At 38.3% G+C, this 14,198-nt stretch overlaps 1 protein-coding gene across 3 annotated transcripts in view; it reads right to left on the bottom strand.

Moving 5' to 3' along the window:
- ZMPSTE24 (zinc metallopeptidase STE24) overlaps positions 1-14,198 on the bottom strand; it is a 40,553-nt gene that overhangs the window by 7,551 nt on the left and 18,804 nt on the right. For all 3 annotated transcript variants that reach the window (XM_045482324.1, XM_045482325.1, XM_045482326.1), the window contains 2 exons: positions 12,944-13,128; positions 1,822-1,926 (listed from right to left, as the gene is read on the bottom strand). In XM_045482324.1, the coding sequence (XP_045338280.1) occupies positions 1,822-1,926; positions 12,944-13,128 (290 nt within the window). The remainder of the gene's footprint in view (positions 1-1,821; positions 1,927-12,943; positions 13,129-14,198) is intronic.

Below are 14,198 nucleotides of genomic sequence, written 5' to 3'. Positions count from 1 at the left end.
TGTCAAGTAACTACTGTCTTTCTGAAAAACAACTCTGGGTTTGCTACTGTGCCCTACTAGAGACTGATTCCTGACTGGGACGGCAGGACCCTGCAAACCGAGCTGCCTCTCCTACACTGGATGCTATGCTAGCTCACCTAGCCAGGAAACTGGAATGTCCTGAAGCGCCCCAACATCACGCCTAAGTGGCATATATGCGAGCGGAAATGAAGGATGTCATGAAGGCAGAAGTTAAAAGAGCAGGTAGCTCATACACCTAGTATGCCAACTCCTGACCCTCTGCCATCCCTCAACCAACCCTATTCATGGGGAGCTCCCTACAATCATTTGATTGAGGAGGAAAAATCCGAGCCCATTTTACAAATAACTTAATACAATTTGCTGGCACCAGCTGAAATGAACTGCTATGGCATTACAGAACCACTCAGGGCTGTTCCTGGCAAACAGTGGTGAAGGAAATACTCTCAGTGAAGGAAACTTTAGTAGTATACCTCATTGCCCACTCAGTCTGGAAGAAGAGAAGGCCTGAGCTGAGGATAAAATCATTGGCAGTGGGTAAATATTGGTTTGGCTGGATGATCAGGGCCTCGGAACAAACTCAAGGATGGCTAACAAGAAGATCTGGAAAAGAGGTATGTGGAAAAACTTCCAAAATTAGCCCAGAGTACGATGATATATTGGCCCAATGTGAATGTTCACCAAAGGAGTCCATGGTAAAGGAGGCTGTCGATAAGGTGGAGAAGATACCTGCTCTGTGGATGCCAGTCAGCCTCTTTCCCTAGACACTCTAGGACTTGGTCAAGGGACTCTTGGAAAAAGTGGTCAAGGTGCCAGAAATGGAGTCGGTGCATTGGTCAACAACCCAGACATTCCCCCCACTGGCTTTTGATGAGTGCCCAATCTATTAGAAGGGGCAGTCAACCCCACCCACATCAGGTACGACACCTCAGGGACCAGCCGACCACCTCAGGGTAGCCTAATTCCATTGGACCCCTTTCTTCATGAAGGCGGCTGAGACTTTCCTCTTTAGACTGAATACTCTGAACTTGGATTTGGACTTATCTTCTTATCTACTGCCATGTATCCATACAACTAGCCTCAAGCCAAGGAACTCATTTTCTGCTGAAAGATGCAAGGCAACAGGAAGGGCCCATGGGGGCTTACAAATCCTCACACACACCGTCCTCCAGAACCATCGGCCCTTTAGAAAGGTACAAAGACCTACTTTAGACTCAGTGAAGGCCACACCTGCTCCAAACCAGTCAACAAAGTATAGTGCTATTTCACCTGGAGCCTGACAACTATGGTTAACAGTTGGTTTAGAGAGATGATTTAGGTCCCAGAGGAGGAATGTTATAGGAATAGTTATTTTCTTCTTTATCTTTACTACATTTTTCCAACTTCTTTTCAATAGATGTATAATGACTTTTAAAGGAGAAAAGTTTACAAAAAAATCCAGCTTATCAAGCTTTGATCTTCACAGCTGAGTGACTCTGCAGGCAGTGATGGTGGTGGTAACGATCAACACTGACACAGTCCTAACCACATTCCACGTACTACTCCACAGTCTTTACATGTATTAACTCAGTGAATTCTTACATCAATCCTAGGAAGTATTATCATTCAATAAGGGATGGAGGCAGAGGGAGGTTAAGGAACTTGCCTGAGGGCACAGGGATGAAGTCAAGGAGCCGTGATATGAAGCCAGCTATCCTGGCTACAGAGTCCGTCTTAACCTCTCTACTAGACCACCTCTCCTGCCTGCCATACTTCTCCTCTGACTACCTTGCCATAAAAAGGGAACTGTCACTCCCAACTTACCTGGCTGATAATGATATTTTTGACTGTGTGTCCCAACTTCCAGTGTCCCAGTTCATGGCCCAGTACAGCAAGCACTTCCTCATTTTTACATCCTTGTTTCTTATTCTAAATCAAAGAACACGTTGCAAATAAATTATTAACAACCTTCACAAAGTTTATACCTTTTAACCCAGTAAGAGCCTTCCTTAGATTCTAACTTAAAAAAAAAATCAGACTTTTGTGCAAAACTGTTCATTCATTTAACAAAACATTCTCTGAATCACTCCGTGGTAGACATTGGGTTAACCACTGGAGAGAGAATCATGAACAAGATAGACATTCCCTGACTTCATGAAACTTATAGTCTAACTTGGATTTGAAAAAAAAACAAAAACAAAAACAAATGTTAAAAATATAAATCTTTATCAGTAGGACATTTAAATAAATCATGACAAATTTATATGACAGCTATATTATAAACCCATTAGAAATGTTTCAAAAATTATGTTCTGACATGGGAAAACAGTTTACTAGGTGAAGAAAGCATGATACAAAGCTAAAAATAGTGATCCCAATGATGAAAAAATGTGAATGTGCATATAAAAATAAACAACACAGAAACAAATGATGTACATCAAATGTCAACAGTAGTTTTTTCTATGTGATAGAAATTATAGTGATGTGTAACTAGCTTATATCTTTCCTATTTTCCAAATTATCTACAAATAAGCACATATCACTTATGATCACAAATACACCATGAATTGCCATTTAAAAAAGCAAGACTTCCAAGTTAAGGTAGCAGAAAGAACAAAATCCCCCATAAAACTACGATCAAGAGATTTTTAAGATATTAACCCCACAAGGAAGGGGAAAACAGGAGAGGTGACAACAGCAACATTTTGGAAGCAGGAAAGCAGATGGACAAGTGATATGGACTTAGCTGACTAAAGAAAGCTGACTCACAAGCCAGCAGTGCAGCAAGCAGAAGCAGCCTGATTTATCCCACACAGTCTTCACAGGGCTTGGGAACTAACAGCACTAGGTACTTCTGGAACTGGGGGAAGGGGGAAGGCAGCTAAAATAAGAATTGAGTGAGAGTGGTTTCAGCAGTGGTTAAAGCTATAGATTCCTTCTCCAACTCTACACAAAAAAGCAACTGCCCCTGTCCCTGGAAGGAGCCTAAACATTCATTCTCTCTGGGTAAAAGAGGACCTTTCAACTAGCAAGTGGGCCTAGTGGAGGGCCAGGGCACACGAGCATGGTCTGCGTACACAGACTATGTGTCTGTGTTAGGTTAGCTATTGTAAGGGTATGCTGAACACTGAGGACTCTCCCCCACCAAGCCCTCTCCCCACACTGGGCTCCCAGAACACTACCCCCCAGGGAGAGGATCAGATGAGTACTCCCTGGGAACTCTGACCACTCTACCAGGAAACACCTGAGGATACTAACACCCAGGTGTTCTCCAGCAAGAAGCCCACCCAGGTCACCCTACAGTGAAGCTCAAAGTGGACAAGCCTTAGCTACAGGCTCAGAGATTCCAATCAAGTTTTTAGCCCCTATTCTCTTACTAAGGAGTAGACAACCAAGAATTACCAGATATATGAAGGAAGCTGTTAAGATAGAACACTAGAACCTGAAAAAAAGCAGTATGGATGACATAGAAATTATATAAGGAAAATATCTGAATTTTTTTCCCTTCAACACATACGAAGACCGGGCCGGGAAAGATTAAAAAAAAACAACTACAAAAATTGCTAACATTTATTAAACAGTGACTACATACATAGGCCCTCTGTGCTAAATACTTAATTATCTCATTTATACATCAAAATCACCATGACAAAAGTATTCTTACCATACCACTTTATAGATGAGAAAATTTAGGCACAGAGAAGTTAACTAATTTTCCTCTAACCACAAAGCCAAAGTCTAGAATTTGAAGCCAAGTGGTCTGATGCCAGAGACCTGTACTTTCAACTTTTACAAACTATGAATGTAAAAGTATTCAATATTCATCAATCAAATAAGATAAATAACTTTAGTTGACACATATGTAATCATTTGCATATTATTACAATATTACAAAATTAAACATAAATGGCAGGTGGTCATATGGATGATGATATATAATGTTTACTAAGCCAAATAAAATTCTGTTCATAAATTTCCCAGATTCAATGTAAATAGTGCCAAGACACAATGAACAATTTAATCTTACACACACTCACACATGTACACACACATATTCACTCACGAACACACACACACACACCCCTAGACACCTGAGTCTGGCAATGTTACTAACTAGATAGTCTGAAAAACCCTCAGACATCTAAAAATACTAAGTTATAAATATCCTTTTAGATATATAGTTTATTTAGTACGTCAGAAAAAAAAGGAAAAGCCAAAGGTGAGGAGGTGAAATTGAGATCCCTCGCACAAATCCATGAAGGGCTACACTCTGAGTCAAAGAGTGAGCTAGGAAAAACTACAGTGGCAAAATAAACCAAATTTGTCAAGTCTCACCTAAAGTGAAAAAAAAATATTTCTTACGAAAAGTCAAAATCATTATCTGTATAATATGGTCCAGAAAAATCCCAAGCTGACCGATTAAAATACTTCTGGTTTGGTGGCACTGGGGACAGATGACCCAAGCAAATGCAAATCCTCTATTGAGGATTGTACCCTAAACCCAGACCCCTCAGGATTCCTAAAGATTAAAATCAGTGATGCATTATGAGGTCACAACAAAAATTACCAAAGACTTCAGAAGACAATGGAACAATGAGTAAGTTAGCAGAAACAATAAAGAGCACCATTAGCTCCATAAGACTTCAGATAATGGAACTATTAGCTACAAAAAAAAAACAAAAAACAAAAAAAACAGCATGCTTTACACAAAGAAGAGATCTAAAAACACTGAGGAAGGAACTAGAGAATTCCAGAAACGACCAAACTGGTTTGAAAAAGAAACAAACGGAGCTTTAAAACTGAAACACAACAGGCTGGCTAAAGAATAAATAGATTAAATATACCTAGAGAAAAGAATAAAGAGAGGGAAAATATGAAATAGTGTTTACCACTTGTGGAAGACAGAATGAGATAGTGCGACATTCATCTAACTGGAATTCCAGAAAGACAGACTGGAGAGAATGGGAGAGAAGCAACACTCACAGATACAACTGGCCAAGAATTTTCAAAACTTCAGGAAAGATCTAAGTTGTTAGATTTAGGAATCACAATATATCCCAAGTAGGACTGAGATAAAGAAGCCCATACCTGCAGAACATGAAAATCAAAGAGAAATCTTAAGAACCACCAAAGAGAACTATAAAGAAATGACAAAAGCTCAGAGTAGACTTTTTCAACAGGAACAAAAGCCACAACACAATGGAATGGCATCTTTAAAGTGCTAATATAAATAGCTCAATGAGACAGTCCTGGGTCGCCTGGCTGGCTCAGTGGGTTGAGCATCCAACTCTTGATTGTGGCTGCGGTCATGATCTCATGGGTTGCTTAGGATTCTCTCTCTCTCCCTCTCTCTCTGCCCCTCCCCTGCTTATGTTTTCTCTGTTTCTCTCAAAATAAACTAAAAAAAAAAAAAAAGATAGTCTTAAATTGACATCTAAGCATGAGAATGAAATAAAAACAAAATCCAAAAATTTCTTAAGAAGTTGCTAAGACATATACTTCTGGAAAAAGGAAAGTTATTTCTGAAAGGAAGGTATAAGATGAATAAGGAATGGTAAGCAAAGAAACAGGTAAGCATATGAGTAAATCTAAAAAATGACTGTATGAAATAATAATTATAATGCTAATTTGGGGGATAAAAATAAAATAAAAATAAAACACAAGATGAAAGGAGGAATTGGATCAAAGTGTATATGGTCCCTGGATTGTTCAGGAAGCAGTGAAGATACTATATATTTTAAGATTTTAAGTTATATGGGCAATCCTAATTTTTTTTTTAATGTTTATTTATTTGTGAGAGACAGAGAGACAGAGTGTGAGCAGGGCAGGGGCAGAAAGAGAGGGAGACACAGAATCTGAAGCAGGCTCCAGGCTCTGAGTTGTCAGCACAGAGCCCAACGCGGGGCTCGAACTCACAGACTGTGAGATCATGACCCAAGCTGAAGTCAGACGCTTAACCGACTGAGCCACCCAGGCGCCCCCGAGCAATCCTAATTTTTAACAGCAGTCACTAAAAGCACAATCATACAAGAACCTTCCAACCTGAATTACAACTCAAATAGAATTTTTTAAAACCCTCAGTCAGTTGTTTAAAAAAAAGGCATGAAGATGTACATGTGTATGTTCAGGGGTGGGGTGGGGATACGGGAAGGACAGAAGAAAAAGGCATAAAGTAATATGGCAGAAACAATTCCAAGTATCAGTAATCACAACATATATAAATAAACTAAGCTGGTCAAAAAAAAAAAATAGTGACTCTCAATCATAAATCTACCTACATGCTATGTATAAGGCATCTAAGACAGGATGGTAAGTTGAGAAGCAAAAGGATGATTGAGTTAGTGGTGGCTCACTGCACAACGTAATAAAAATAAATAAAAACCACTGAATTATACATTCAAAAATGGTAGAAAAGGTGAATTTTAGCTCAAGAAATTTTTTAAAAAATGGATGACATCTAGCAAACATTAACTAAAAGAAAACTGGTGTAGCTGTATTAACATCAGACAAAATCAACTTAAACGGCAACTTAAGGGGTGCCCGGATGGCTCAATAGGTGGAACATAGGACTCTTGACCTCAGAACGGTGAATTCGAGACCCAACCCATGTTGGGTGTAGAGATTACTTAAAAATTAAAAAAAGAAAAGAAAAGAAAAGAAACTTAAAGGCATTACTAAAGAAGGTCACCACAGAATTCGCCCAAGGTTCAATTTACCTTTGGATGCATTAATTCTAAATTTACATGTATCTAATACTATTTCCTCAGAATACATTTATTCTGACAAATCTATCATAATAGAGGATGTTAACATACTTCTCTCAATAACTGAAACACCAAGCAAATAAAATATCAAAAAGATATAAAGATGTGAGCCAAATACTAAATAAGCTTGACCTACTGACACACACAATATCCTGCAACAATTAGAGAACTTATATCCTAGAAAGTAAAGGCCAAGGGTTTTGAAATATACTCCAGATACTTAAAAGGGTGAGGTACAAAAAAACCCAGATGAATTGTGGAATTGATTTTGTTTTATGCAGTTTAGAAAAATGCAACCTAATGGGAACACAAGCAGTAAGATTTATTGGAATCTAGATATTCTACCACCTTTCCCCTCCTTCCCCAATTCCTCCTTTTTAAGGAGATGTCCATTTAAAGTGAGGCTGGGTAGATACATGAGAAAGAGGATAAAGAGATTTGCAAGATAGTATTGACATTTATTATCTCTTTTCCTTTCAAGTATTAGAATTTTGGCCAGAGCAAGAACCGGTAAGAAAACTGGCCTAGTTGTTTAAAAGACAGAGAGACATTCGTGCACCTGCACCTTCAGGGCCATTAAGAAAGAATCACAATTTAAAGCACCAATTAGTAGACATCTATTCTAAGGGGGAAATTAAGACTGAAGATCCACATATGAAGATATTTACTGCAAGAATATTTTTAACAACAAAACACTGGCAATAATCCATATATCCAATAGGAGGAGAAAGATGGAAAAAATGAGTTTATAAAGACTAGAAATACATATAGTAAAATGTTTATGGTCAGGCGGATTAGTCATGTTTTCTAAGTTTTCTATTGCTTTCATAAGCAAAAATATGGCTGTTTTGTTTAATAATAAAAATAATAGCTCCCACCCATTAATGGCCTATGTGTGGATCAGACATTTTACATGCAGCTCATTAATCTCCACTGCTAGAAGGCAGCTATCATTTGCGTCATTTTATATAAAGTAACTTGGTCCTCAGGCTTCTGTTTTCACTAGTTCCCAGCTTCCCAGTATGAACTATGAATTCTTTCATTAAACAACCAGCTCTCTACTAGATGGTGCAGGTTCCTGTGTCTAGGTTTAGGAAGTTATATGTATATATAACACACAAGTGTTTTATATATATATATATATATATATATATATATATATATATATATATATATACACACACACATACATACACACAGCACAAGTGCCAGAGGGACAGCAAGGGAGGGAGACAGGGAATCTCAAGCAGGCCCCTCCACTGCCAGCATGGAGCCCAACAGAGGGCTCGAACTCACGTAAGGTGAGATCATGACCTGAGCCAAAATCAAGAGTAGGACGCTTAACCAGCCGAGTCACTCACGTACTACTAGGGAGCTATTTAGAAGTGCACAGAGTCACATTCAAAGATACGGAATGAAAAGAGCTTAAACAGGGTCCACTAACGGACTCTTGTTTTTTTGTGACAGATTCTTAGACAAAACTGAATTTTCTTTTCTTCCCACACTAATTTCACATAACAGAACAGAAAGAAGCACCGCTTTCTATAGCCCTTTTTTTTCACAGGATTCATACACTGACTCGTTTGATCCCAACACCACCAAACTGGGCAGGAGAGGAATATTATCTTCATTTTAGAGATAAAGAAGAGGTAGCTGAGAAATTAAAAATGTCTTAAGATCAGAGTGCCTGGGTGGCTCAGTCGGTTGAGCATCTGACTTCGGCTCAGAGCCCGGAGCCTGCTGTGGATTCTGTGTCTCCCTCTCTTTTGGCCCCTCCCCTACTCATGCTCTCTCTCTCTCTGCGTCCAAAGTAAACATTAAAAAAAAAATTTTTTTTTTAAATGTCTTAAGATCATCTCGCTAGTATGTCGTGGGTAAAACCCGAACCCATATCTCTATAGCCTGTGCACTTTCCATTTACTCTTACTAACTGGGAAGACTTAACATAACCCTAGCCCTTGCTGGGAAATACTTTCTTCTACAAAGGGGCAGCTTTTCTATAGTTTTACTTTTCCTTTTAAACTACTTTTGAGACAGGTTGTTCCAAATATTCTCTTTGTCTCCTGAAGGGTAAAATCCTACAGTCAAGTTTCCTAGACATCTTTTTAAATGTTAATAACCAGTATGGAAACATTCATCAAAATGTACTAGATCTCCCTGAGAGGAGGGATTTCAGATAACTTGGTTTTCTCCTTTAAACTTCTGTTGAAAATGAAATGCTTCATTTTCCCCACCTCATCCAGATTGAATGCGCCTCCCCCCCCATGTGTTGTACATAGTAGGTGTTCAGTAGCAGGTCCTGACTAAACCACTGTTTCCTAAACTTCTGCTACATCTGTGTAATCTCTATGTGATTATTTACTCAATAGCTCTCTCTAAACCAATTCACTTTTTAAAACTTAGACTTGTCCTAAATGACAATATTTATGAAATCACTATATGCTAGTTTTATCATTGTCCTAATATACATTAATAAAGATATAGCCATTCAAATTTAAAATACTAATATACTCCCTAAAATAGTATGGCACATACACTGGAAAGCACTGCAGTTAATGAGTGTTGAGTCAATCTTTGTTTTTTTCTTTACTGAGTTTTTTATTTTAATTCCAGTATAGTTAACACAGAGTGTTATATTAGTTGCAGGTGCACAATACGGTGATTCAACAATTCTATACACTACTCAGTGCTCATCATGATGAGTGTGCTCTTAATTCCCTTAACCTATTTCTCCCATCCCCACGCCACCTCCCCTCTGAGAACCATCAGTTTGTTCTCTATACTTAAGAGTCTGTTTGTCGGTCTCTCTTTTTTCCCCTTTGCTTGTTTGTTTTGTTTGTTAAATTCCACATATGAGTGAAATCATAAGGTATTTGTCTTTCTCCGTGTTGAGTCAATCTTTGACTTCCTTCACTCCCCACAAGCACAATCACCAGGTACTTTAAATCCATCTTTTGTTGTGACTCTTGAACTTACTCTGACCTCTCACTCTATGCAGACTCTCTTTATTTCATGCTTACCTTGATGCACTTGGCCCCAGAAGTCTCTCTGCCTCCAATCTGTTCTATCCTATATGCTGCCACCAAACTGTAATCTTCCTAAAGCAAGCTTTGGCTTCTACCCAAATCAACCTTCCTGGCCATTGGAGACAACCACTCAACATCTTCAGGAAGAATTTTACAAACTGGTCCCAGTGTACCTTTCCATCCCCATCTATAAGAATACATTTAGTCATTAATCTTAGAAGAGCCAGTGTGTAGTTTTTATGTCTGTATCATTTTATTCATTTCATAACTTTGACCTGAAAAGCCCCATTCCCAAGTCAAAATTCTGCTTAGTTCAAATATCTTCTCCGTTAAGAAAACGGTCTACTAGGGGGCGCCTGGGTGGCTCAGTTGGTTGAGCGTCTGACTTTGGCTCAGGTCATGATCTCATGGTTCCTGAGTTCAAGCCTCACGTCAGGCTCTGTGCTGACAGCTCAAAGCCTGAGCCGGCTTCAGATTCTGTGTCTCCCTCTCTCTCTGCCCATCCCCACTAATGTTCTGTCTGTCTTTCTCAAAAATAAATAAACGTTAAAAAATTTTTTTTAAAAAGAAGAAAACTATCTATTAGAATCCTCATTAACCTCTTAATTTCTAAAAACCACACTATTCCAGCCATTCATGATGTTTACCACACTCTGCTTTAATTTATGGGCTATTTGTGTACAGGGCTAGTCTCTTCTACTAAAGGTTCTTCAGGACTATGTCTAAAGTATTTTAATCATGTAACTTATACCCAGATACTAAAATATTTGTAGTTATCAATGAAATAAAGCAAAAAAAGCCAGCAAAATAACTCAGAGACTCCACTCAACACATTTCAAAAGACTATCTAATCTTTTTTAAGATTTACTGAAAAAATCTGTTCTCCTAGAAACAGGAGAAATACTAGAAAGAGGAGAAAGAAAGAATACTGTTCTCCTAGATACTAAAGATCAGTAATTTCATCACACTGTTTGAAATCAGTGGGCCACTGTCTAACATCATGGTTTGGCTATAATGTTACCCCCTGTTCCTCATCCCTGGATGTGGGTACCTCTTAAGCAGAGTGACCTGCTGACCTTGCATGATTCCCTCGTGCTGTCCCCGAGTTACCCTTTCTGGACTTCAGTGTTCCTACTGATGACATAACCTTAAGATCTCTTCTTAGCTTAAAATCCTGACTCTTGGTCAAACCAAAGTGACTTTTATTCCAACATCCTAACCGGCAGGATAACCCTACTTCAAAAATAAGCTAAATTACAGGAGTTAACCCTCTCCCAATGCTATTTAATCCCTTCACAGAATCTTGCCCCGTGTACATATTTATAACAGGCAAGGCCATTTTATTAGACTATCTTTTTAGGATCAAAATGTATGTTCAAATGATAATATTTCCTAGTAGTTAGAATGTATAATATGGAGTACAAAGTATCTCACCTATATCATTTCATTTAATCCTCAGAGCCCTAAAGGCAGGCAGCTTCAGCCCCGTGTTTCCCAACTAGTTTCCTAGTTCTGCTAGGAACTAGTTTCCCAACTAGTTTCCTAGTTCTTGCCCCCCAAGCCCTGCCCCCAAGGGCTATCTGGCAACGTCTGGAGAGATTTTCAGTTGTAAAAGGTGTTGGTGGTAGGGAAGGTTGATACTGGCATGTAGTGGGGAAAGGCCAGGGATGCTGCTAAATATCCTATGATGCACAAGATACCCTCCCACAATAAAAATCACCTGGCTCAAAATGTCAATAGTGCCAAGGTGAGAAACCCTGCAGCAGCATCTTTTAATTAAGAAATCAATGATTCAGGGGTGCCTGGGTGGCTCAGTCGGTTAAGCATCTGACTCTTGATCTCAGCTCAGGTTAAGAATTCACAGTTCATGAGTTCAAACCCCGCACCAGGCTCTGTACTGATGGCTCAGAACCTGCTTGGGATTCTGTTTCTCCTTCTCTCTGCCCCTCACCATCTTGTGCACATGACACACGTGCATGCTCACTCTCTCAAAATATATCAACTTAAAAAAAAAGAAATTAATGATCTAGGGTCGCCTGCATGGCTCAGTTGGTTAAGGGTCCAACTCTTGATTTTGGTTCAGGTCATGATCTCATGGTTTGTGAGTTTGAACCCCATGTCAGAGCCTGCTGGAGATTCTCTCCCTCTCTCTCTGCCCCTCCTCCCAACTCTTTCTCTCAAAATAAATAAATAAACTTAATAATAAAAAATAAAAAAAAGAGAGAGACAGATCAATGATCAATGATTTAGAGAACTTAACATATTGCCTAGAGTTATACAGAACCAAAATCATCTCTGAATGACACCAAGGCCAATAGCATATTCCAATACATATAGAAATACTGCTGGCTGTTCCTGATTAAAACTGTGCTGTTTCTTATCATTGTCCCTTCTTCCCCCAGTTAGTCTTGGTACTTTAGATCAAGAGTCATATGCTCTACTGACTGAGCCAGTCAGGAGCCCCCCGAAAAAGCTTTCTGAGACTCAAGTCAGATTTAAGACATGTCTTCTCCTGTGCTCCCCCTGCATTCAGTATACATAGCTTCACTGTTACAATTATATTTCTCCCCTTCAGATCACAAGCTTCTTGAGATCTTCCCTCTTTATTTTTGCATTTCTAGTGCCAGGCAAAGTATCTCAGCACAGAATATAGGTTTCATAAATATTTGTCAAACAAACAAAAGAAAGCCAACCACATTATATAGTGTACCCAAGGACACACAGCTACTAAATGACAGAACCAGGATTCAAATCCAAGTCTCTCCATTGCCAAGCCTATCATTTCTGCATCTCAATGAGGTAAAAATCAAATGTTTATCTCCTCTTTGGCCTACCTGTGGGAAGTCTTTGATCATAAACATATCAAGAATATATATGAAGTCCTGTTTTAAAGACAGCTTATAGTCATAAGAATTTTCCTGTCTTACACTTCCGATTTCCATGTGTACATTCTATAAAAGCTTGAGAGGTAGTTAGCATGTAATAATAGTGATAGTCTCTCCCAAATACCAGAATTATAAAGGTGCCACGGTGTTCTTATTTGGTAGTCTCCTTTAATTCACCACTCACTGCACAGAAACTGATATTATTCTGAGCTGTCATAGTAACTGTTTATAAAAACTGAGCCCAGGGCCTCTTAGGAAAAGAAAAACTCACTTTAACGTTAGCTTTTACTTCTTCACTGTCCCCTTCTCCATCTTTGCGGGCTTCCATGCCAGACTCCTCCAGGATGGCTTTGTTTAGTACAGAATACTCTTCTAGTAGAGTGTCAAACAAAACTATGCGCTTGTTCTTGAAGAAGCCATAAAAATAAGCATTGCTGTGGGAAGAGCGTTTAGATCCTAAGGAAAAGACAGTTCAAAGCATGGAAAAGAATTAAAAAGTCTGGGGTCCTCTGGTGAGACTCCTAGAAATTGCATTACTGCAAAGGACATTAACATTTTCAAACTGTTTAATACCTGAAGAAAAATGTATCAACATAAATCACCACCAGCAGTGGAGACTGTCTGTTTTCCTGCCATATTGCCAACAAATATTTGTGCTCGGCACAGCTTTACAGCAATAAGGAAAGTCTAAATATCCAACAGTAGTGGAATGACTGAATTACGGTAAAGCTGCGAAATGGAATTTAAACAGCCAGAAAAAAGCAGTACTTTTGAAAGAATCTTAACAAGATGGAAAAAAAATTCACCAATATACTGTGAAGGATACAAAACTTCATGTATATAAGGTTCCATTATTGTCATGAAAAAAAAATACATGTAAATAGAAAAGCATAAACACAAGCCTATGAAGACATATATCAATATATTGAAGTGTTTACCATTGGCTGCTAGAACTATAGACTTTTGTTCCATCCTTTATACTTTTCAAGGCTTTTAAAAATAAGTATACTTACTTCTAGAATCAGAAGAAAATTAAAGCTATTTTTAAAAAGACTGGAAAAAAAAAAAGAACATACTTAACAGTATGTGGCTAACAGGAGCTGAACTATGGTTGATTTTTTTATTTGATTCTTTATATTTTTCTTTATTTTCTAAATGTTCTACACTGTATAGAGACATTAGTGGTTAAAAGCAGACTTTGGGTTCAAATCTTGGCTCTGCCATGTACTAGTTGTGTAAATGTAAGAAACTTCCTTAATCTCTTTAAGCTTCATTTACCTGTTCATGGTAAAGGCTAATCTCTAGCTCATTGAACTGGATTAAAGATTACATGAGAAATTCTAAGTAAATCAATTGTATACCACCTGATCCATAAACTACTACTATTACTTATATACATTTCTTAAAAAGAAGAAATGATAAAACATTTGTTTCTCCTGAGAATTTGAGATGTCTCACAGAAAATGTGTATTTTGTATCTATTCACACTTCTAGTGTAAAATATGCTTAACAATATATATATATAT

Source organism: Leopardus geoffroyi, chromosome C1, assembly GCF_018350155.1.
Source record: "Leopardus geoffroyi isolate Oge1 chromosome C1, O.geoffroyi_Oge1_pat1.0, whole genome shotgun sequence".
Classification (NCBI taxonomy): Eukaryota; Metazoa; Chordata; class Mammalia; order Carnivora; family Felidae; genus Leopardus; species Leopardus geoffroyi.
This window is presented reverse-complemented; position numbering and strand designations above follow the sequence as displayed.